The sequence below is a fragment of the Daphnia pulex genome, chromosome 2 (genome assembly GCF_021134715.1).
Source record: "Daphnia pulex isolate KAP4 chromosome 2, ASM2113471v1".
Taxonomy (NCBI): domain Eukaryota; kingdom Metazoa; phylum Arthropoda; class Branchiopoda; order Diplostraca; family Daphniidae; genus Daphnia; species Daphnia pulex.
Window position 1 is genome coordinate 10,495,601 of NC_060018.1, and position 26,095 is coordinate 10,521,695.

Below are 26,095 nucleotides of genomic sequence, written 5' to 3' on the forward strand. Positions count from 1 at the left end.
ACTACCGACATTAAATACCAGGAGAATATTCACAGACAATATTACGAATCGAACTAATAATAATACATTCCGGGAAAGAAATTTTTCAACCCAAATCTGTCAAGAACTAGCTTGGAAATGTTATCGACAGTTGCGCATTTCCAGCACCCGAAGTGTAAAAGTAACATTTAGACACATATATAGATGTAGTCTCAAAACCACTTCTCGTTGGCTCTATAATCTGCATAACCTGTAGGGCCCATAGGCACGCACAACTCCCTACATCGTGAGGACGAACATGCGCCTTCGACATGTCGCCATGGAAATTCCCGTTTACCTTACGGAGACACTGCCTTTCTCTTTCCTTTTTTGTTCGCTAGCCGAGAGGCGAGAACGTTCAAGAAAGTGCGCAGCAGTAGACGTTGGCGAGTGGAACAGAGCTGACTGTTTTTGAGACCGAAATATTAAATCAATAATTAATTATTCGTCGTTTGTTTAATCCATAAACTATTTGCAACAATTTGAAATTGTGTTTCGTGTTTGGACGTGGGGCTGCTGCAATTCCCAGCATTGAGTTGACAATGTGTGACACTTATTCAACGAGACGGGCGCTGATGCTCGGACTTTGGTTTTCTTTTTGAGCCAATCACATCGTTCAAACTGATGCTGACGAACAATTACATAATACTGCCCAAAGTAGAAAAGGACGAACAAGTCAATGACGAAGGATCAACCTTGACACTCAATTGCATCGACGAAGATGTCGATGCAACTTTTATTAATTAAACCGATCCAAAATGGATTTTTCCACGATCTGAGATGATAAAAATTACTTCGATTAACTATTAAATTTTGAATGTCGTCACTCGTAACCGTTAGTTTTCTCTAGACGGAAGCGCAATGGGATGGGCATTCAATTGACGAAAAAGACGAGCGACTAAACATAACCATTTTCAGAAATGAAACGCACCAGATTACGACGATTGACTTTAATGAACCTAAAACCCGAGGACACGGGCTATTACAAATGCGAAGCCTGGCCGTTTCATTATTCATCATTCTTATCCCATTCATTCATCATTCTTATCCCATTCATCATTCTTATCCCTTTCATTACAACTCATCCGAACGTCAGCATTTCACTTTTCAAGCGTGCTCGAAGCGACTGGCGCACGTACCTCGAGGTAGGCCTATTTCGAAATCATGGCATCAAAGAAAACATGAAAGAAGACACGGCAATATGACACGAATAAAATTTTGCAAATCGTGTAGCTCGCAAGGTTTGGAATTCCTCAACCCCAACTGAAAATTCGAGATGGTCGTTCGATCCTAGAACTGGATTGACGTTGAAGAATCGAACCGTTTTCGACTCGGCAAAATATTATGTTTTCGGCCATTTGCCCTTTGTTAACGGAAAACCCGCCAACATTCAACACAACGATACCGATATAGAAGAGATGATACGCAGAATCTTCCCAGTGGATCGGATCGAAGCTGTCTGGATAACATTTCGGTTTCTTGTACCAGGCAATAAAAATAGTGACATTACCCCAGTAAACTTATACAAATTGAATGCGATTATGCAACTAGGAATCGAAGTTGAGAGAGTGGGAGCACCTGATGATCCAGTGGAAGGATCCAACGTCACTTTAATCTGCACTTGTTTCGCAATATCCTCAAACTACTATTCAAGAGACCCACCGACATGGTTCTATTGCGCAAATGGGAACGCGACGTGGCACGAATTTTCCAAAAATGTTTTAAAGGAACCAAACGCAGGCATTTTAACACTATAAATACTACAAGAAAATTGACGTTGATTTTTTACATTCTTTCTATTTGCAAATCTCACTACCGTCGCAGATATTAGAAACGAAATTGAAGTGACGTGGGAAGAGTTTTACAAGTGCCAATTGCACTTGATTAACGTAACTTTAAACACTCCATACACGAAATTCAAATGCGCGGATGGTGGTGACAATTCGACAGTCAAAGAGATTTCTTTCACTATTAAAGGTTTGATGAATTAAAATAATAAAAAATGCCAAGTCCTATGCAAATCAGTTTCATGTTTAATTAACAATACTAACCAATTTCTTTTGATTTAATAGAAATAGACAACGACCCATTGTCTAATTCAATTATCCTGGAAAAAGGAGTTGGCCGAAATTTGATCTGAAACCGACTATCGCAACATGTTCCCATTCATTGGCTCAAGGTGAAATCTTTAATTATTCTCCTAAACGATATTTTAACCCATTAAACGAATCCGCTTCTGTTTTGCCACTGCAAGGAAAATAAAACGAAAGAGGAATCTACAAATGTCGATGGAAAAATAGCAGAGAAGAAAGACAAAATAACTTCACAGTCAGCATCTCGTTTTTCAAACAACCAGCATTTCACATCATCGCCATGACTGCCACTTTAATCGGATTACTGGCAGTTGGAACGGGAATCGGAATTTAAGTTTACCGCGACAAAGTAAGAAATAAACTCATATTGATTATATAACGCACTTAACTAAAACACACATAATTTCAAATTTGCATTTTAACTATCACACAAAATACAATTCAAAAGATAAAAAATGTGGAAAAGGAACTCAACAAAATTTGGAACGAAGATCAGAGAAAAATCGACCCAGACGTTGGAATATCAAACGGAATTCCTGCCCTACGATAAGAAATGGGAATTCCCTAGTAAACGGCTCAGACTCGGTTTGTTGTTCGCCAACATTTCAGACATTAAACGGAGAAAAAAATTAAAAATTAAATTTGAAGGTCAAGAACTGGGATCCGGTTGTTTCGGTCAAGTTGTTAAAGCAGACGCAGTGGGCATCAAAGACTCGGATGAAACTGTGACAACAGTGGCCGTCAAAATGATCAAACCGACTGCCAATTGCCAAATCTCCTAACGCACTGGACGCTCTCATAAGGGAATTAAAAATTATGATTTATTTGGGACCGCACTTAAATGTCGTCAATTTAATGGGGGCCTGCACCAACACTATGATCAAAGGTAAAATCACCAGCATTTAACAGGTGAAACAAAATAATTAAATTAGATTTAAAAAAAACTTGTTTGCTACTTGCAAAAGAAATTCTGGTCATCATCGATTTCTGCCGATTCTGCAATTTAAAATCTTATTTAATTGAACACCGGAATAAATTCATCAACCAGTTGAACCCATTAGGTAATTTTCTACCTGAGGACGAAACGGTGGAAATCAACACACCAACTAAGTAATAAATGTGGATGAAACGGTGAACGACAGCCACATAATTATTCTATTCCTTTTAATAATTCAAGTCCCTCGGTTTCAAATGATTTTACCGTCGACAATGACGTTCCAGGACGTGAGTTTACGCTGAAATTCATTTTACATCAACAGCATCATATTTACATGACTTTTATCGTTTAAAAAGTTGAAGGAGAGGGGGGGAATGATGTTGAAAAGCAGCCCGAATCAAACCAGGCCAGTTGTAAAGCACAAGATTCGAATGCAACTGCCAATCAAATAATAAAAACGAACGACTTGATTTCATGGTCATTACAAATCGCGCGAGGCATGGAATTCTTGGCCAGCAAAAAGGTGAAAGACGTAGTCAAATTTTGAACGCAATAATTTAATAAAAATGTCCCGTACCTTCGCACTATCGCAGGTATTGCACGGCGACTTGGCCGCCCGCAATTTCCTTTTGGCCGATCACGGATTCGTCAAAGTGGCCGATTTCGGAATGTCAAGACAAATGGAAAATTGCGATTACCAGAAAAAAGGAGATGTAAGGAAGTCGATAATCATCAAACATTGATTTTATAATTAGTAATTGTCTGGTTTATTATTGATAGTCTGAGTTGTTGCCAATCAAGTGGATGGCCATCGAGTCCCTGATGACGAATAAAATCTTTTCCAGCCAATCGGATGTCTGGTCCTACGGCATTCTCTTGTGGGAAATCTTTTCTGTCGGCAAAGTTCCGTAACCAGGTGGGAAATTAAATCAATTGATATTGCCATAAAAATGAGTGACAAGCGTTAGCTAATTTCACTTAATTTTACAGGAATGAATAATGGTTGGGCGCTTGTAAAAGTTAAAAGACATTCAAAACGGACACCGAATTGAAAAACCGGAAAATTCAACAAATTTTTTTGGGGAAATTATGAAAAAATGTTGGCAATTAAACCCAAAAGAGAGGCCGGCATTCTCCCAACTGGCAGAGATGATCGAAAAACACATGGACTTCTTTGTCAGCTTGGATTATTTGAATATGAATGAACCAACAGGTGAAAATGAACAAAACGAAGAGACAATCGATCCTTCCTTACCCTATCGTTTGGAAATTATCAAACTGTTTGACGAGGCAGCGCATTCGTAGGCAACTGAATTATTGAGTCATCTACGATTTTGGAGTTTTAAGACAATTGTTGAATGGCACCTCTTTTGCACACAAATTAAAAAAGGCGAATTAACTCGGAATTAACATTTCCAAACGGAATCCAAATATTTAAATAAGGATCTTGAATTTCCCCTGGTAATAATAGCTTCTACCAATATTCACACAATTCTCTAAAGGATGCAGATAATACGATGCCTGGATTGTATTTGCTCACGTGGAGAAACAGAACTGTTTCCACAAGACCCTTTTATGGTATCATCACGCGAATAAATGAACTGCTAATAACGATGGTGGTAACGCTGGTGATACAATCAATTTGAAACATCACGAGTATTACAAAGTTCTATCGTTTCAGATCAACTCGATTCATTCATTCATTACCATGAGGAAGTTGACAGAAACAAAGAATTCATCCAAATCAAATCGGAAAATCGCCCAACGGATCAGGGTGGAGAGAGGGGAAGAAAGCGAAAAAAAAGGAGAAAAATGCATTACAAACGATAGGCTTGTTAATTGCTGTACAGCCACGAAACTAAAAATAATCCGAAAAAGCGATAAAAACATGATCCCTCTAAAATATCCAAAAGCCTCGTTTCATGTAAAAATCTCTGTGAAATACGCCTAACAAACTAACAGAAATATCGGCCAGTAGTTTTTCTAACAGAAAACTGACTCGACTGCAGCACAGGCCACGAACGGATAAAATCACAAACGAGAGGAAAAGTGTTGCTATCAAAATCAAATTGAGGTAATTAAATCAGCGACAACATCAAAAATGCCTAAAATAGAGATTCAAGAGAGATAGATGACTTACTTCACAGGTATTACTGTTGGTTCCTTAGCCATGACCAGTTGCGCCATCTCATATGATGGATTACTGTTACAAATGCGACAACTGTGTACCAATTAAATAATAACAGTTCAGGATATACTGTTGGCATGGAGACTCTGGCTACCTTTTCCACTGGCTACCGATGGGGGCGACACCTGCTACCCCTACAGTGGCTACCTATATAAAGTGACACCAGCTACCCACAGATGGCGGCACTGGCCACCCACGGGTAGCGGACACTGGCTACCCTGTTTGATTTGTTTGAAATTATAAAATAATAAACTGGAAAGTGTTGTGAGGAGATATGATAAAAAATTACAGTAGAAAAGAATACAACATTTGATCTAAAACGGAAAACTGTGTCCAGCTATACATTGTATGATTCTTCTTCGTGGTAATGGTAATTTTTTCATTGAATAGTGAAATGAATATAAAGGGATACGAAGCATGAACAAGCAGCACAGAAGCAATACATCTATTTAGCCTAATGAAAATCCGAAAGAAATCACACCACAGCTTCGTTATTGGCTGATCAATGCTGGCTGATAAGAAACGCAAATTTGTTTGAGTCATTTACATAACAGCCATGGCGACAGATTATTTATTGGCCTCAACGGTCCCGGAAAAATAATTTTGTTAGGAAAATAAGTTTGTATGATATTCAGGAATGACGAGCGAAGTTGAAAGTGTACCAATGAACCATATGATGTGACTAGGAAGATATTTGTTGAATTTCGGTTCATGTCATCGAGGGCTCTTGTTAAGTTAAAATTATATCAGCCAAACACTTGTTGTATACAAGTAAAAAAGGACTTAGGAATAAACTAGAAAACTTTCTAACTTAAAAACTTCATAGAATTGTTGGGTTGTGGTGGCCTTGCAAAAAGGCAGAAAACTAGGCTCTTCAACGCCGAGAATCACCCTCAGAATTCCCAGAAGGATTGTATAAAGGGGTTGCGCACCGTTCCGGCGAGTTCAAAACAGAGCTGTTACGGCGGCAGCTGATCACCGCCGGTAAGATCACACGAAGGTTCTGTATTGGCTCTCAGAAACTGGTGGCTCTCAGAAACTGGCAACAGGCACGGAACTGTCTGAAACGGATATATAAGCAGAATGGATGAATCGAAAGTCAGTTCAGTGTCTTTTCCAGTCTTACCCAAGCATCTTCTACCATCACTGCTGCCAAAGAGAAGAACGACGATGAATGCAGAGCAGTTTGAGGAGGACGATCATCCCCAGGTTGAAAAGGTTAAAGCGTGGATTCATCTATCACTTCCAGAAGGCGACATATTGATTTTCGTTAAAAAATTTAATGAATTTAAATTTGAACTAACTTGATAATCAATAAAATGATTTTGCAAAGGTTGTCCGACGAAGTCTTCATCTGCATTAACCAGAAGAGGACGAAAGGGAACTGCAATGCTCGAATCCGCAAGGATACAGAGGCCGGCGAGTTCCGAAAAGACGGCCATCACGCCCATAACCATCCTCCTGAGCTGGATCAACAGCGAAATGTAGCTTTTGTCAACGCTTGCGCTGTCGAGGCCTGTATTTCAAGTGATCCTCCTCGTGAAATATTTGACCGTATTCGACGAGGGTATCCAGGCCTCCTTTTAACCTACAAAGACGCAATGCAACGACGAATCCAGCGTGCTAAGCGCAGCATGCAGCCTCGTATCCCCAAGACCATCGACGAAGCCTATGAACTACTGATGCAGCATCCTGAATACACGTAAGATGACCGTACACTAATGAACTTAGCAACATTGCTGATTTAATTTTACTTTGTTACCATTTTCCTTTTCTATTTTCATAACAGTGATGCCTTTGAAGGGGGTGAATTCTTCAAAGGGCGCGTGCAATCCAGTGACGGAGGAGAGGGCTTTGTGTTCATATCTCCAAAGCTTTTGCCAGAAATGTCGAATACGACAGAGCTCCAAGCTGACGGCACATTTGACAGTCTACCCTCCCTCTTTAAGCAGCTGTTCACTCTACATATTAGCCGCTTTGGTCAGGTAAAAATGAGAAAAGATCGGCATTAAACAAGTTATTATTTTACTCAAAATATAATGTACCTAGGTGTATCCATTTGCGTTCGTGTTAATGACAAAAAAGACCCGAGAGCTATACGACACTGTCCTTGAGAAGATCTTGTCCGTCTACGATGAGCTTTACCCGGACGTGTACCTCATCGTAGAGAGGCTGATTTCAGATTTCGATAGGGCTATTCAAGATTCGTGCAAGCAGGCATTTATGGGATGTGAGTGTGTCGGCTGCTGGTTCCACTATGGACAGGTAACAAATCATTGACATCATACATCATTTGATTTAAATAATTAAAATTATTTCATTAACAAACCAATTTTTCATAGGCGATATGGAGAAAGGTACAAAAGTATGGACTGCAGTGCTCCTACCGTACTCGGAAACAGGTGCGGCAGATCATCAAAGAGCTCATCGCGTTAGCTCTCCTTCCTGCGGATGACATTTTACGAGGATTTCAGGTGAATCGAATTCTTCAATTTGTCAAACAGTTGCAAAAATTTAATAACCTGATTTGTGTTTGGTTCTGCAGAACATCAAAACCCACTATCGAAGGTCACTCTTGCAAGAATCAGGCGAGATCCAAGCTGCCATCAAACGACTGATGGACTATGTCTACAATTTCTGGATTGACGATGTTACACCAGAAGCATTCAGCGTGTTCGGTCTTCTAAACCGAACCAACAATCTCGTTGAGGCGTGGTATCGTTGGTTCAACAAACGTTGCAGAGGAATTCACCTAAACTTTTGGGATTTCACCTGTAAGTTAAATTGTTTATTAGAATAATTCTAAAAATAATGGACTATTTTTTTTTATGTTTATACCTTTAAACAGACGCCTAAAAGTGTCGGAAAATTCAAAGATGCGCGATTACCTTGCTGAAGCAATCCTTGGGGATGATCATCGAAGAAGAAAGACACCATATCAGCGACAAAGGGAACGCAACATTTCCAACAACGAGAGGATGTACAGGGAGGGGCAAAAATCAATGGACGATGTGCGCAAGTTCCTAGAGACGGCAAGAATGTTTATGGAGCCTGATGTAAGTCCTATAATTTAATTAAGTGCGATTGTATATTAATATTTTATACACTTACAGCTCTCTGCTCCTGTTGAAAACGAGCAGGATGACGTCCAGCCCGAAGGAGATCAACTCGATATTGGTCCAGCCCAGAATGAGGTACCACGATGACGTCAACGCTTTTTAGCTGGCACGCCTCAGCTTTTTGAGCCTGCTGATGAGCCTGTCGATCCTGAAGTTCCGCGCCCAGCTGTTCGTGGTCGTCAACGTGGACGCCAAATCGTCGAGCCACGTCCAGCTGCCAATGATGTAAGGAAACGAGCTTTCGCTTTGCCTGCTCTTGCCGAAGAGCCCGTTGAGGTCGATGCTGTTGCTGCCGAACCGTTGCCTATTGAACCTGCCGGCCGTACACAGCGGATTCGTCGCCGACCTCGAAGCCTGGAAGAAAATGGTGATTTTGTGTTCCCCTCTGCTCGCCGAGGAAGACTGAATGCTGCTCCTGTTCGTGGCCGTGGCCGTGGTCGTGGCAATGGACGTTAAGATCTTCAATTCAGCCCAATTTCCATTGAACATATGTATGATCTAGACTATAAATAAAATTCATTTTCCTGCTCCAGTCGTCTATTCTTCAGTCACAATTCTCTATTCAAATATAATAATGAATGAAAATCATGTGAATAAGCAAAATTAGTTCATCTTACCACCGACCTCACACATTTGCTACATCATTACTAAAGAATTCAATTGAATAAAGCACCTACAGCCTTATGTCTGCTTCTTCCATTGACCATCACAAGGTTGTTGTCGTATGTTGTGGACTTGTGGTGTATCATTTGAAAAATAACTGTAACGAGAGCTTAAGGATCTTCAGATGAAAACACTAATTCTTGAAAGATTATGATGGAAGTTGCTATCCGATACATGACTGGCTTTTTTATGATGCAGCCCAGGAGAAACATTTTGTTAAGAGTAAAGCATGAAATTAGGATTGAGAAAATGTTGAAATAAAAGAATGAATTTTGTTTGAGAACATATTTAAAAGTTACAATTCTTCTGAGCTACAGCTTATTGTGAGTTGTTCCATCTTCAAAGGATTTCCATATAATTTGGCCGGGTACAATATAATTCAGCTCTTGAAAAGCTCTTTTCTTCGTCAAATCAGTAAAAGCATTCTGTTGAGAGACGAAATTAGTGAATTTTAATGGGCTATCATGTTAACAAGGTTTTTGTGTATGCTGTGTGCCGTCAGCCCGTCAGTCCGTCACATTCCGAAATGGGTAGCTAAGCAACGGGTAGCAAGTGTCGCCATCTGTGGGTAGCTGGTGTCACTTTATATAGGTAGCCACTGTCGGGGTAGCAAGTGTCGCCCCCATCGGTAGCCAGTGTCCGATTCCCATACTGTTGCAGTAGGAAACCAGGCAGGTGCAGTAAATCAAGCCCAGAACGCAATTCCGATAGGAAACAATGCAGGATTGGTACAACAAGGACAAAATGCGATTGCCATTGGAAACTTTGCAGGATTACAGTATCAAATCTCTAATTCTATTATTCTGAATGCATCTGGATTATCAGTAAATGCTGCATCGCAAGGCTTTTATGTGGCACCGATTGCATCGTATAGTTTGTCTAGTTCTTCTTTATTTTCTTTATTAGCATATGGCACAGATAATCAAGTAATACAGACAGGACTTACGTATAGCTCTCCAAGTAGCATAATAAGTAATTCAATAAGTGATTTAATATTACAATCAACACCATATAATTCATGGATTATATTATTTCCTGCATATAATTTTGGTAATGCATATCCTTGTACAGCATATGGATCAAGTTCAATGTCTATTACATGGACATTAGCAAATACTGGTGAAATAGATTTTTTAAATAATTATGGAATGACAGGAATTAATGCAGGAAGTCCTAGTCTTACAGCTGGATTTAATTTTTATAATCGTTCAGGAACTTCTAGTTCGACTCTTCTTGCTTCTATAAAATCAACTGATATATTATCACTTAGTACTGCGACTGATTTTGTCATAGGAGCAAATGCATTTGATTCAACAAATGGTTGGAATACAATTAGTCTTAATAATAATAATGGTAAACATCCAACTTCTATTCCTGGAAGCTCTACTGTATCTATTGGTTATAATCTTGATGGAGGAGGGATTATAAATTTTATGAATAATACAGGTAATGATGGATTTAGTTTTTATAATCGTGTTGCAACAACAACATCAAGTCGTCTTTTAACAATTAATAGTGGTGGAATAACACTTCCTGCAGCCAAAGGAATCACATTAGTTTCTACTTCTACTAATTCTTGGTTTAATTTTATTGGAAGTACTAGTTCATATAGTCTTCAACAAGGAGGTGGATATCTTTATGAATTAGCATATTTAAATAGTACAGGAACTTTTACTGTAACAAGTGATAAAAATTCAAAGAAAAATATTGAACCAATAGAACCTATTCTTGTTAACTATTTACAACTTAAACCTTCATATTTTCATTATAATTTGCAAGAAGATGAAACAACTGATAAAAGTATTGGTTTGATAGCACAAGATGTAGCAGAATTATTTAATAATAAAAATATTATAAATAAAAATGAATTGGAATATATAGTTTAAACTATGGTAATTTTACAGTGTTGACAATAAAAGCGGTTCAAGAACAGCACACAATTGTTGTCACACAGCAAACAGAAATTAACAATTTGATAATACAACTTGTTATGAAAGTGACCCAAATTGATACACATACTACTAAAATTGATTCACTTGAAACACAAATCGCGTTAAAATCAACTCAAATTGATTCATTAGAATTACAGTTGTCCCAAGTTCTTCAACGTCTAGCTGCTGCAGGGATTGCAGAATGCTTTTTAGCACTTTTTATAACGAAGTAAAACAAAAGTGCGCAAAACTATTCTGATATGCTTTTATAAGACATTATACTATTCTTATGCAAAAATGTATTATCAATCTATAATATATTTTTACAAAATAGTAGTATAATACATTATAAAAGCATACAGAATAGTTTTTTACCATCTTCGATAGCGTATGCCTTACTTTTTCTTTACTTCATTATAAAAACGATTATTGTATTTTTTGGCGTTTTTTTTTTAAGTGCAAATAGATACCTGGCTTTCCTTGCGAGCCTCCGAAGTACCATTGCCTATCAAACCAATAGGAGTATAGAGTTCCATGATACGACTGCAAATTTGTTCACGTCGTGGAAAGGGAGTAGTTTGATCATAATACAGATAAATGCTTTGAATACTGTATGTATTCGATGCAACTTCAATTCCTGTTGAATAACGAACCGAAGCCATGGGAGTATTTGTCCAGATTGCACCTGACTGTGTTCGCAAGTACGCCACCAATTCATTATAATGATCAATAATTTGCGGTGTATTTGGTACCTCTGCTTCTACTATCATGGCGTGAACATGACGCATCCATCGTGCAGCCACTTCATTGCTTTTGAGTACATCGCATACATGTGGGTTTTCTTTTTTTTCGGTTTAACAGTTTTTTTTAGCTTTCTTTCCTTTAGTGGCGTTAGGTTTTTCATTAACTTTAACTTCATTAACTAAGTCATTAACTACTTCGTTGTTTGGTACTTCGGTGGATCCCGATACAATGACCTGGGGTCGAATTCTGAACATGAAACTTGACTTGAAAATTGACTTAAGTCGGCTTTTTTAACTTGACTTTAGAGATTTTCTGACTTGAATCTCCAAGTGTGATTCCGAACAAAATTTTTTAAGTCAAGTAAGCGACTTGAACTTAAAAATGTCAAAGTCGAGTGTGAAACTTAATCTCAAGCCAAGGTACGTCGGGACGTATCTTGGCTTGGATTTTCTGACTTAAGAGCGGTAAAAAGAGGTGAATTCTATTAAATGATATGGCAACGTCCGCTGTCAAAATTGCCATTTTTGATGTCTGCTGCTAGTTGTCTCTAGCTTTCTACTGCGAAAATGGACATTGAGAACAATTTTATTGGTGATTTTTTAAACGATTTAGCCTATATTACGGACAATGAAAGTAGCTCAGAGTCAAGTAATGAAGAAGAAGACGAAGCATACGCAAAACAAGTGAGAACATATCGTAGGAGCAAGTTAATCCCGTTTTACAACACTCGCAAGGACATCTTCACCTACTTTGAGGAAGAAAAGTTGATCAAGACTTTCAGATTTGACCGGGCATCAATTGAAATTATTCTAAGTATTACATAATTTGTGTATGCTTAATTATCTTTGTGGTTTTTTAATGATTCATCATGCATCTCTCCCAATAGGCTTAATTGTTCACCTCTTGCCCAAGCGAAAGACCAAAGCTAAGCGGAACCTGGAGCCAATTGACATGCTATTAGTAACACTGCAATTCTATGCCACAGGCACCTTTCAAAGTGTGGTTGGCAATGTGTTACGCTACAGCCAATCATCAGTTTGTCGCTCAATATCCATTATTTCATTGGCACTGGCTATGATATCAAAAAAAAAGATAGCATTTCCAGCTGACCTTCTTACGGTACGTTATTGTTGTTTATGACATAATTGAAGGCTTATGTTTACTAATTGATTTTTTTATTTTGACAGTTGAAAAGAGATTTTTATGAGATCGCTCGGATGGCTGGTGTTGTTTGCTGTATAGACGGCACGCACATAAGGATTGTGAGGCCCCAAAATCACGAGAAAGCTTATGTCAACCGCAAGAACTATCATTCTCTGAATGTTCAGGTAAATTTGTGGCCTTAATTTAGATTCTTATATGTTGTTTTGACTATTCTTCATCTCATATTCAGGCTATTTGTGATGCCAATCATCGTTTTCTCAGTGTTTGTGCAACAAAACCAGGGTCTTGCCATGATTCCACAATATTTAAACCAATTTGGAGAGCCTTTTCTGTTGGGAGACAGTGGATATTCCAACACCACCTTCCTGCTTACTCCTTATTCCAATCCTATTCAGCCATATGAGGTATAACTCAATAATAATTTGATTTTCATCCTTTCCCAATAAATTAATGTCTAATTTTAACAGGTTCGATTCAATCGCTCTCACAAGTCAACTAGATGCACAATCGAGAGGGCATTTGGAGTGCTAAAAAAGCGCTTTAATTTGCTGCACGGCGAGATTAGAATGAGCCCCACAAAGGCATCTTGGTATGTGCTCATCTTAAGTCACATTTTTCAGTCATATTTATTATACACATTTATTTAATCATCTTAATATCATTGCAGGATTACGGTTGCTTGTTGTGTCTTACACAACATAGCGATTGACCGGAAAATGCCTCTTGATGATCCAGAGTTGGATGAAATAGATGACGAAGTCGCTCACTGCCATCCTGCCCAGTCTGTTTCTGATGTTTGAGCTCGTCAGTTGGGCAGTGCTAAAAGACAAAGAATTGCTCAAAATTTATTCAACTATTGATTTTTGTTTTGTTTTGTTGATCTTGCCAATACAAAATCAACTTGATAAGATACATGGTCGCAGGATCAACATGAAGCTGTTGCCCAATTGGGACCCGTTTATTTAAATGAACATACAGGGTGTTTATCAAAGTCGACTGAGAGTCATAGGTGTGTAGGGCTCCACCGAATTCAATCCATTTTCGCTGAAGGCCTCAATTAAATACCACACATCGATAAGGTGCACTGAAGAGATAATAACAACCAAGTGAATTCAACTAGAAAATATTTTAGGAATAAATGAATGTGTTACAATAAGTTCTTCGCTGAATGAAACGGAATTTGACAGCCGTTCGATAAGAAGCTAGACGAATGACGTTGAAATTCTGTCCAATTTGCCCGACTCATTTTGTTCCATACTGATCCTATATATTCAATTATATTCACGTACAACGATCGATTTTCAAACACCCGAGAGGTAGTAGAGTAAATTATCTTGGTATTCACATCCTGTTAAAATCAGAACTGCTGTAGTGCTACCGCTAAGCCGATTTGATCGACTTCGTGAGACAACAACAACAAGCACGTACCTAGCATTAATTGTATTTGCACACAAACCGAGAACAAAATAGACAATCATGAGGTTCAAATGTTTTCGTAAGGATCAAAGATAATGTCTTGTAAGTCTTTTGGGATTTCGGCAGCAGTCATTGGATTGTTTAACTTGTTACGCACCTCCATGGCAGAAGAGAGTAGTCGCAAGCGTGTCTCCATCATGCGGGCGTGGCCAGCCGTCTCACTTGTAGTACAAAGCTTGAATTGCGTAGTTTTCTTGGTCTCCCTGAGGGTTTTGGAATTGCGCTTGGAACTGTTATTTAAAATAGAATGAAGGGACGATTCAGCTGCAGGGGTCGTTCGGCCACCGGAATAAACAGCCATGGCACTTGATGGACGCTTTTGCGTATTCTTTGGGGCCCGTAAAGTCAAAGAGTCTTCTGGCGTAGAGTTGGAAAGAGCGTTGTCAAAAGATAGACGAAGTTCTCCTCTTTCATCATCAGCAGATAATCCTGTCCCATCTCCATCGTTACTCTGCTCACCCAAAAACTGGCTAAAAACGAATCAATGGATGTAAAAATTGTGTTGAGAAATCGTTGCTGAATAAATAATTTATACCTGTTATCCTCCGACGACTCATCAGTCCTTTGAAAAAGGTCAGTATTGTGACTTTCATTTGGCTCCCTGCCCAAGAAGTGCTGAATCAAATCCCTTTCTTGCCCGGTGAGCAATTCATTAACTGCTTCGGTGTCAATCGCGCCCTGTTATGCAATAAATTATTAAAATAGTCAATATTTATCACACTTGATTTAGGAATTGAGTCAGAGATACATACCTCTATGGTTGATGTGACACAAGGATTGTCAATGTCCAAGTATTCATCCCAATACTTTTGGTACAAAGGATTCAATGGGCCAGTTGATGGGCCACCACCTGTTGATATGGAAATGGAACATGGCTATAAAATAGCTATTATAATTAGAGTGTTGAGTGAAATGGAGAGGCTACCTGTCTCGCTCAATCCAGCTTTATGATTGCGAATGATCTGACGGGCTTTTTGCTCAAAATTGCCAAACTTCTTCTTCACAGCATCAGGAAGTTTTGGTGGACAATCGGGATGTTCCAACACAATGCACTCTGTAATAATCACCCAAGCTTGCTTGCGAGTTTCCTTTGTCACAAGAGCACTGAAAGATCCAGCAATGGAATCCTATAATAAATAACTCTGTTTAGTTTGAATTGATGCAGTCAAATAAACTAGATTTTTACCTTGTTAATGATGGCATGAGAGAGCAACGATTCAGTTTCACCATCAGTCCACGTCTCTCGTTTCTTCTTGCCGACCGATGCTGAAGCAAGACGACTAACTGTATTTCTTGCATTTTTAGATTGAATCGAAACAGAGTTATTTACTGTTTTAGTAGCCATTTCTTTTAATTGAGATGAACACAAGTCCACACCGGTGGGAAAAGTCAAAAAATTGTCAAACAAGGCTGTGTTTTTTCGTCTGCTATGATACCTATCTGCCATGAAAGGACTATTTCTATTGGTTCATTAAACTCCTCCCCCTTCTTTTGCCAAGTCGAGTACTTCTTCTGCCAAGTCGAGTTTTAATTTTTAACTTGGCTAAGTCAGCATCGCTTTTGGTTTCAGAATTCTACTTAGACTTACAATTTCAAGTTTGAATTTCAAGTTGAATACTTGACTTAGCCAAGTCAAGTTTGATCGGTTAAGTCAAGTTTTTTTTCAAAGTCAAGTGAGAAGTTCAGAATTCGACCCCTGTTCCAATGGAGCATGTAATGATTCTGCCCACAAAATTGGTGTATCATAAGTTTTAGAAGGACGCGGTCCTTTTACTTCTAAGACACGACCATCCTTCATGATTACAGCAGTATACCGTTCACTGTTTACAATTACACGAAGCATAGACTTTGGTTCAATGGTATCCGTTGCAATCGCGGCAAGTGGAGTAATTACCATATCATCATCCATGTAATTTGGGTCAATTGCAGCCATTGTTTCTCTAACTTGTTGGTAAGAGCAGAAAGAAAAGAAATCAGTACTTCAATTTTTATTTTGTATTAATGATTATATTACTATTCTTACTAACTCGGTGGCAGCAAAGGTGCCGCATTTTTGCCAGGCTTTTTTTAACAAGTTCTTAAAAAGCGCTGCTTACTCATAATCTCTAATTGCAATCCCCACAGGAAACCGTAACAATCCATCATCTGTCTTCTCTTGATACCGCACCGTTAACATTTTACCAATATAGTTATCACCTGATTCAAATAATTGTTGCCGTTCCTCTCGTGTACCACGTGGGCGACAGGCAAATTCTTTTCCTTCTTCTGTCTGGCAGATCCAAACAACACATCCCTTTTCTACACCATCTCCCATTCTCCCTCCTTGAACCCAACAATCTTACATTCTTCATCTAAGAACTCCTTGTATTTCTGTAAATGAACCGATCGAGCATTCGAGTATAAACCCGTCATGTTTCGTAGCATAATTCCTTCATAGCCATCTGCAACATATTCTGCATGTTTCTCTTTCATTTTATTCTCTGATTCACAGTATTCTGTTTTTACTAAGACCAGGTGCTGAAAATTATATTCTTTGAAATGCCATCGTAATGTAATACATCGATCTTGAAAGTTTTGATCATTAATCATATCACACACATGAAACTTGATCTGTTCTTGTTTTGGTTGAAGTGTTTCATTCTTCACAAGCCCCATAATCTCTTGAAATGTAAGTGTATCACTGTATAATTCACCATCCAGAATAATATTTGCAGATAATAAGTCAATTTCTTCTCGAATATGTTCCAAGTGAGGATATGCTTTTCGATTACGAGAAAAGAGTCCGTTTCCAGGAATAGCTACCATTCGAGCTCCATCCAGTTTTGGCTGAATATAACAAGGAAACAATATACTTCTACCACGCTTGTTATAATCATGCGCCAACATTGGACTGGGAGCGGTATCATCTGTTGGTGCATTCCTTGTAGTAACGGTAGTTGCTCTAACAATGGATGCATTAGATGCAGTTGCAGCATCTTTGGATCGCGGAGCATATTTCCCATCTCGTTTCTTCTGCCATGTACTTTGTGCTTCTGAAATAGCCTGTTGCAATGGAGTTGTTTCATTTGATCGCCCAATATTTTTCCCTTTTAAAATTATTTTCTCATTTTGTTGTAGTTTACCACCTTCATACCCATGCAATGTTCGAATATAAATAGATCCCATGGTTTCCACCACTTCAATAGACCATTGCTTGATTTTACCATTCGTAGCCGTCCCATACAATGTAGGAAATTGTGACATAAGGTTATATAATGTACTATACAATGTTATAGTTTATAGGGGGGAGTGGGGCTATTCCGGACAACATTTTTCCAACTGTGTTCTAGTAGATATTTCTTGAAATGCAAGCAAATATAAGTATTTCTTTTTGGACCAAAATGTAGCCTAGCTTTTCTACTTTTAAAAACTTATTTTACAAACTGTTTATGTTAATAAATGGCTTTCATATAAACGTTTTAGTTTCATTGCCTTTTTGTCCGGTTTTACCCGACCGAAGGGGCTTTTTCGGACAGTTTACGAATAAATATATTTAAAATAGTTCCGGAACCGGAATTTCATTTCCGTTTTGATGGTATAACTTTTATGTTACCATAAAGTAAAGGAATTAAAAGAAATTAAAAGAAATGAAAGACAGTATAGTAAAAGGTTGTTTTCCGTTTTTATGTTGTTTTGTTTAGCAGAACCCGCAAAAAGGGGGAGGAGCCTATAGTAGCAGAAGTTATAGTGTCAGAACGGCGGGTTCTAATATTCTGTGTAGCATAACAACTAAATTCAATAAGTTCATTGTGAAAATGATTCGTGTCTACAAGATAAAAAGGATAAACCACCACCTACTGATGCTGAGATAGTTTCTGCATTACTTTTGATTAAAACTAGTGATAAATCATTAAGAGAAGTTGCTAAAACAAGTGGTATTCCAAAAAGCACACTTTGTGATTATTCGAAACGGTTTCCAGACTTTTCAAACCTACCACCTGATACCAAAATTAAACCAACATTTCACCATCTACAAGTGCTCAAACCAACACACGAGAAAGAATTAACAGATTACTTGATTGCATCACAACTAAGAAGCCATGGCCTGACACCCAAAAAGCTGAAACTTCTCGTGTACTCTTATGCTGTTTTTAATGGTATCCCAGTCCCTCCAACTTGGGTGCAAAAGAAAACAGCTGGAAAAGATTGGTTCACTAGTTTTCTCAAACGAAACCAGAGGCTGTCAATTCGTAAACCTGAAGCAACGAGCCAGGCTAGGGCAGCTGCATTAAAAAAAGTCGTAATGACCGTGTTGAAGGTGGATGAGCAATATGTGACGCACAAGTTTGATGCAGATTCAGTTTTCAATACAGATGAGACGAATAACCCAACTGTAGTTGAACCAGCCAAAGTAATTGCACAGAAAGGCACTCACCAGGTATTATTTCTCGTTCAATTTGTTTTTCTTTTCTAAAGATTAACATATTTAATAATTTCAGGTTCATCAAATGACTTCTCAAGAAAGAGGTGTAAACGTAACAATGTTGCCCTTCGTAAATGCTGCTGGAAAGTTATTCGGTGGTGTTTTTGTTTTTCCACGTAAGAAAGTTAGCGAGAAAATGAAAAACTTGCCAGAAGGTTTTATTGCACTAGCCCACTCTTCAGGATGGATGACAGAGGAAAACTTTTTTAAAGCTCTAAAACATTTTCATTCACAAGTTAAAAGTAGTAAAGAAAAGCCTATATTGTTGTTCCTCGATAACCACATCAGCCATATGGGTTATTCGATTTGTATTTTCGCCAAAGAAAATGGCATAATTCTTCAAACATTGCCCCCTCATACTTCTCATGCTTCACAACCATTGGATAGAACTACATTTGGCCCATTTAAGTCCAATCTTGCAGATAGTCACTCGGATTGGATGAGGGAACATCCAGGTCAACGCATTTCAATTTATGAAATCCCTCTTCTTTCAAACCCTGCTCTTCAACGCGCATTCACTGAGAAAAATATTAAAAAGGGTTCAAGGCAACAGGTTTATTCCCTTTTAATCGTAATGCCATTCCTGACAGCATGTATGCTCCTTCGTTAGTAACTAATTTTCCAGGTATGCAAGTGTTTCCATTACATTTACTCCTATGTTTATAAATTAATGTCGACTTTACTACATTATACCTACAGCGCCAACTAAGGTTAATTCTCGTCAAAATGGTCTTACTATTAGTAATACTATCCAGCATCTTCCCATCTAAGGTAAGTTTAAATGTATTCTAATGACAAGCAACGTTATTAAACTAAAATCCCTTTTTACAATTAATAGCAAACCAAACATTGCGATTTGAGATGCCGCCTTCTATAGCTGAACAGCATACCACAATGGCAACACAAGATCCTCCAAAGAGTCATTATTTATTGACAGTTTCATCAGCTGGACAGTTGACGTTGAGTCCAATAAATGTTTCACCCGTTTCTCAGCTACAAGAAAGTCGTTCTTCTGAAATTACGTCATCTAGTCCTACGCCAATAATTCAGACGGAACAAGAAAGAACAACGTCAACTGGGTCACCCTCAACAATTAATGAAATGTCTTCTCCTACCTCAAGTTTGCCTAACCAGCCAAACCCTCAACTACTGCTAACTACTCCAGTATCATTTCGCGACATTTATTCTTTTCGTCCACACGATATTCTCCAATTGCCACAAGTCGCACAAAATGGGCCAAGAAATTCCAATCGAAATAAACGACTTGGGGCATCACGTTGTTTGACCAGCTCTCCAGAAATGAAACGAATTCGAGAGGAACATGAATAAAAGGAGCGCAAGCTAAAAGCAGCAGAGAATCGGAAGTTAGCCAAAGCAACAAAAGCAAAAGCAGTTGGTGGAAAAAGGAAATCAAACAAAGTAAACAATGTGGAAGAGGTAATCAAAACTTTTATTTGTTATATTTTTCAAACCAATGATGCCTTTCTTTGTTAACTGTATTACTTATATAATTTTCAGGATCAAAACTTGGAAACGACACTTGCAGTTTCGAATCCACCACAGGGAAAGAACAGAACCTCCAGAGTGCTGCGGTACGATAAGGAAAATGTGCCACCAATCAATCTCGTAGAAGAAGAAGAGTACCTTCCGAGTGAACCACGTAATGATCCAGTTGTCCCAAGAAGGGAAAGAATAACTCGAGCAGTAAAGCAAAGCAGAATAACTAATGTATGAAGTCGTTAACCTTAACCATGTCTTTTAGTGTTTGTTTTCGTGAAAAAGATAACAAAGAAGGTTTCAATACAACACCATTAATCGAGATAACATCTCTTGTGTTTTTATTTCCCTGATCAAGAAATCAATTAATGTTTCAATCGGTGACTCACACTGACTCACCTTTCTTCAACAAAATCTTTTGCAACTTAATTGGAATTTGGGAAATAATAGACTTTACATAACCATCTTTTTCAGTTAAAGAAACAAATGTGTTTTTGATTTCTTCATAAAGATCTTTTTCACTGTGTACACGCATTTCTTGTTCGTCGAACTCTGTCAAGATTTTTGAGAACACTGCATCCATTGGCATCAAATCACCACTAGCTGGTGGCCAGCTATCCAGAACAGACATTCTTGGATTTTCTCCGAGCCATTTAGTAACTTTGAGACTGCTATAAACTGGATATCTAAAACGATAAGAATTGTTTTATATTAAATGAACATGAAGTTTTCCAATAAACAATAGGCTACTTATTGTGAACGACTGTAATGGGCTCCACTGTTGGGTAAGATGCCATCACCTCCAAGAGAAAATTAATATATTGCTGGGAGTCAATCCGGGTTTGAACTTTACGAATAAGATTGCATCCATCCTCATTTGGTTGTGAGATGCAACCAACCACGGAAACCCTGCATGGTATATTGGTTCGTTGAGTACCAAAATATGAAGATATTACTCCTTTGCAATCAAACCTGGCATAATATTAAATCGATTGTTTTAAAAGTATGTATATGAATAAAATAAATAGAATTAAGTATACTTGTAGCGATGTTCGTTGACGTAAACTTTTGACAACCAAAATGTAACTGGCTTTTCACGAAGCTTTGAAGAAAAATCCATTCGTTCCTCTTTCTGTGAGGTAGAGATAGGCCACTGTGCCATCTTTCAACAATGAGCTCGTCTTATTCTATCTGTATAAAGAAATCAATTCGTCCAACACAGCTTTAGAACACTTGTCACTTTTCACTTGACGATTTTTGTCAATCACGGAATATTCCGCATCACGTTTTTTGTTAAAAGCGAAATTAGGCTCCACCCTAAAGGAGGGGCTTAGCAGGCCAAAAAATCAAATTTTTTCGTCCGGAATAACCCCGCCAATATAGCATTCCCATTCTCGTTAATTGTGAATAAACGAGACAACAAAAAATTTTAAAAAATTTTAAACTTTAAAAGAGAATTGAATGGGCATTTCAGTAATATATAGATAAACTAGATTTAGAATTTTTTAAATGTTCAAAGTCAAAATTAAAGCAGAACACAATTTTTTTGTATTGGAAAAACAAGATTTTCTTACATTACTCTAAAACTAATTATTATTTTTTTACCAACTTTGGCATGCCAGTACCTAACATGGTTATGCATCACTTGGTAAAAAATTATTTCCGTAATGGATTTATATCAGGGCGATAAGGCGGTTGTCCGGAATAGCCCCGTCCGAAATAGCCCCTCTCCCCCTTATTCTACTTTTTAATAATTCATTTTTTTTATGTTTTGCTTTTTTCTGTAACACACGTTCAGCTCGGACTATATTTTGATAATGGATAGGTTAGATAGATTGATCTTATTGTTGGTAGACTAAATACTCGAAAATAAAATACACAGTCTTCTCTAACTTCATATTCAGGTTCTTCAGGAAACTGAACTTGTTGATACACCATTTGTGTAACAGAAACTTGACCATGACGTATTCGCTGTATACCATCAAGCATAATACATCCGCTTGGAGCTTGACGCAGTACATTATGCATAATCGTATAATCCAATGGATCAATCACAGAATAGGGCTGTGAATGCTCTCTGTCTTGAAAGAAACTACGAAGAAGAATATCGGTGTTACCCATACTCTTCCCAATCAATTCCAATCGTTGTGGATGCATCTCATCATCTGCATTAAAAAAACAGAAAATATCTGTCTGTAATTGTTTTGCAGCACAATTACGATTGGTAGATGCATTCTGTTTCTTATCTGTTATCAAGATACGAATGGGATAGGAATAGGATACAACAGGAAAATCAGTTGTTGAACTACAGCTTACTACAACTTCATCTGGACTACGAGTCTGATGTTCAAGCGCATCCAATAATCGCAGACAGTGTGAAATATGCTTTACAAAACATGGGATGGCAACACCGATTCTCATATGGAGTTCTCTGTATTGTTCCTCCTTTTTAACATGATGAAATGTAATTGCATCTGTAATTCGATAAGTTACAGAATTGTAATAATCGCTGTGAAATTGCTCATGATGTACAATATGTACATAGGATAATGCATTAATCCATGTACCAATACATACATCTGCATTAGGATGTACTACTTCTGGGTGCAAATGTACATAGGAATACAGTTCCTTATAAAGTGTACTTGTTATGACAATTCCTGCACCACTATAGAAAAAATCAAAGGTTGGTGGATGATGTACATTTCCAATGGATGTCATGGTGGTTGGATCATTGGTTATTACTAATTGCTGCATACGATCATGAAATACATAGATATCATCATCAAATATAATCATATAATCATATAATTCAAGTGTCATATTCATAAAGAAATCAATGACTTTCTGTGATTGTGATTCATGATCATCCTTTGCAGTCCAGTGATAGATACGCTGCGTAGGATCATGAATATGCCCTAGATAATAGATATCTTCTACCAGGTTTCACGCTGCCATACAACTCGTGTATTCCATTAGGATTCACATGTTAGAATGACGTATGCAATTCGCATTGCCTACAATTATCTACTATTCTTTACATAAGCACTTTTTAAAAAAAAGTGCGGCAAAAAGATTTTTAAATATACCTCACATGCGGTAAAATATTTGTTTGCCATTCCTTTGTAAAATAGCGAATCGAATCCTCAAAGTTTGCACCTGGTGTAAATGCAATCGGTCGCCGTTGCCTAATATATGTCATTGCATCCTCCATCTTCATCCGATTATTTGCAATTAAAAAGAATGCAACTTCTGCTGCACTCCGTTGCATTCCTGCCATACAATGCACCAAGATCGTTTTACCTTTATTATATTCACTCATAATTTTATGAGCAATCTCTACTGACCACAATGCCATATTACGTATTTCCTCTTCTTGTAAATTATCATCTACAGGAATACGATATCGAACAGGAACCATAAAAGAAAATGGTAAATTTTTGGTACAATTAAATACAACTTGAATATTTCAATCATGTAAAAAGCCTTCATCCACAGAAGCTCGGACATTGCCAAGCCAAAGACGTGGAACAATTTCGTCTGCATTATTTGATGGCATCGTTTACCTCCTTTATCATACTATTTATTCTGTTTTTATATTCTCGATTGTTTGGTACTCCATTTATTCTTCCGTCTGGCACTGTATTTTTTCCTCCATTTGGCACGTACATTGTCTAAACAAATCTTTTGCAGTATCAATCTGTTTACGAATGGCAATGATGGCATATCAGGAAACCCAAACCGAAGTTGCTTTTGTGTAGTAGACCACGCATAGAATAGTTCAATCAATTGTACTGCAAGATTGTGGGCATCATCTCCGTTACGTCCTTCTACCGCGAATAATACATAATAAAATGACGTCATGTTCCATCCATCAAATAAGGGTTCGCGTAATGAATTCTGAAATACACCAATGATATGCTCATTACGTGCGGGATGACAACGGGGGCACATTCTTTGTTACTATTATATAATAATGATCTAATCAATTTTATATATAAAGCAAATGAATAGTAGATAGAGTAATGAGTACAATTGCAGCCGTCGGCTGGGTAGATCTCAATCATATATTGGATTTATTTAAAGAAAATCGTAAGATAGAATGGCTTACCTTATATACTGTTAATCAATTATTGTTAGACAGAGAGAATCGTACAACGTTTTGGCATCGCTCTAAAGAATCCCAATTATTGATTCAAATGCTACGAAAACGTGAAACATTGGATAAAAAATTGAATGATTCATTACATATATAATTTACAATGCCATTAACACGACATTTCTATGAATCCGATGAAGTACTATCCACATTATATTATTGCACTAACCGTCGTGATCTATGGGAAACGGAATTCTGGTGCAACGAATGCTGCATCAGCGGATACAGCAGTGAAGCCATTTCCACTCTCTTTGAATCCTGGATCCTACAGCGTGTCCCCTTCTATTTACGATGGCTTCTTGACGCACACACATTGGCTTCACAGACTGTAACTGATGAAATGATTATGAAATCCACCATACAATTAAGTAGTTACGCAGAATGGGATAATTCATTGGTTGCCATTCTTCTTACTCCAACAGTAGACCGCGTCACACCTAAAACACCTCCCTTTATTCAAACAACTGATCCAAACCTATTATATTTATACCGTGCCTTATACCAAGGAAAAGCCCGAAGTGCTTGGGCCATATCCAGAAAGATCCACAATGTATGGTCTGTATTACGAGAATACGGATCCTATCTCTCCCCTTTATATGCGCCATGCTTTGATATCTTGGAACGATATGAAGACCTACTCGGATACAAATCCGATTCGTATGATATAATCATTCAATGCTGTGAAGTTCTCATGCTGTGTTTATCCGATAGTAAACGGGTCGCATCCTTTCAGGAACGGACAATTTCTAGTCGTAGTTATAGCATACCTGTAGGAAGAAAGGCAGCACGACGTTACAGTATTCCGTCTTTGGCATTGTATGGAACACGCCGAGGTGCAACATTATGTACTCAATATCATGTAAATGGTTTATATGATATTGAGAAAGGAATAAAAGGATGTCCCTTCTGGGATGATGTATTGCAAGAATACCAACAAATGGAAAGTGGGTATCAGATGATGCGCAAACCGCATTCTATGATCTGTATGATATGATATTTCCCGATGATATTCCTGATGAATGGTCTAAAGATGAAAAGATGAAATCGCATGACCAAGGACTTTTACATGCTGGTGAGACCATGACATTGCAAAAGTATGCAAATATACACTTTATGAAACCGTGCCGATTGGCACTGAAACGTGTTCTACTAGATAATGTATGTATGGGAACAACCATCACGGATGCAATTGTATTACCTACAATGGATATTGTGATAACGCCATTGAAAAGACGATATATAATTTGAAAAGACGATATGTTATCTAACATATCTTTGAAAAGACGATGTATAATTTGAAGAAAGACGATATGTGATTTGATCAAAACCGATATATTATGGACGAGCGGCATTATTATTTTTCTTTGTTTTTCGTACAGACTTTTTCGGTGATGCTTTTTTTGTTGGCGATGATTTTGTTCCATCAGCAACAACCGTTAGTTTACCAGGTGATCCATCTGCTTTACATTGTCGATAGGTATCCACTCTTCCATCAGGATAGGAAATTGTTCCTGCACCATAGGCTCGTCCATTTCTGAATTTACTAACACGTACTGAACCTTCTTTATAGGTAACTGTCCCATGTCCATCTTGTACAGACTCCTTAAATCCTCCAACATAGGTAAATTCATTGGTTACAAGTGT

The 26,095-nt window shown here is 37.9% G+C and overlaps 4 protein-coding genes and 1 long non-coding RNA gene across 5 annotated transcripts; 3 read left to right on the forward strand and 2 right to left on the reverse strand.

Annotated features, from left to right (window-relative positions):
* Nucleotides 1–1,759: 1,759 nt before the first annotated feature.
* LOC124209400 lies at nt 1,760–2,997 on the forward strand. The gene is made up of 3 exons (XR_006880898.1): nt 1,760–2,460; nt 2,560–2,696; nt 2,760–2,997. It is a non-coding gene; the product is annotated as an uncharacterized LOC124209400 (long non-coding RNA).
* A 9,230-nt stretch (nt 2,998–12,227) lies between these two features.
* Nucleotides 12,228–13,117, forward strand: LOC124207070 (putative nuclease HARBI1). Its single transcript, XM_046604339.1, has 3 exons — nt 12,228–12,506; nt 12,580–12,812; nt 12,881–13,117. Exons 1-3 carry the CDS (start codon nt 12,260–12,262, stop codon nt 13,037–13,039), a joined length of 639 nt encoding a protein of 212 aa, XP_046460295.1. The 5' UTR covers nt 12,228–12,259; the 3' UTR covers nt 13,040–13,117.
* A 30-nt stretch (nt 13,118–13,147) lies between these two features.
* Nucleotides 13,148–13,805, forward strand: LOC124207741 (putative nuclease HARBI1). The gene is made up of 3 exons (XM_046605347.1): nt 13,148–13,261; nt 13,325–13,446; nt 13,525–13,805. The coding sequence occupies exons 1-3, from the start codon at nt 13,148–13,150 to the stop codon at nt 13,655–13,657; spliced, it is 369 nt and encodes a 122-aa protein (XP_046461303.1). The 3' UTR covers nt 13,658–13,805.
* Nucleotides 13,806–14,072: 267 nt separating this feature from the next.
* LOC124206037 lies at nt 14,073–15,736 on the reverse strand. Its single transcript, XM_046603655.1, has 5 exons — nt 15,520–15,736; nt 15,259–15,460; nt 15,086–15,183; nt 14,869–15,011; nt 14,073–14,803 (listed from the first exon to the last, which is right to left on the reverse strand). Exons 1-5 carry the CDS (start codon nt 15,676–15,678, stop codon nt 14,341–14,343), a joined length of 1,065 nt encoding a protein of 354 aa, XP_046459611.1. The 5' UTR covers nt 15,679–15,736; the 3' UTR covers nt 14,073–14,340.
* A 4,870-nt stretch (nt 15,737–20,606) lies between these two features.
* On the reverse strand, nt 20,607–21,533 carry LOC124207171. The gene is made up of 3 exons (XM_046604496.1): nt 21,333–21,533; nt 21,043–21,264; nt 20,607–20,978 (listed from the first exon to the last, which is right to left on the reverse strand). The coding sequence occupies exons 1-3, from the start codon at nt 21,452–21,454 to the stop codon at nt 20,678–20,680; spliced, it is 645 nt and encodes a 214-aa protein (XP_046460452.1). The 5' UTR covers nt 21,455–21,533; the 3' UTR covers nt 20,607–20,677.
* Between the last annotated feature and the right edge of the window lie 4,562 nt (nt 21,534–26,095).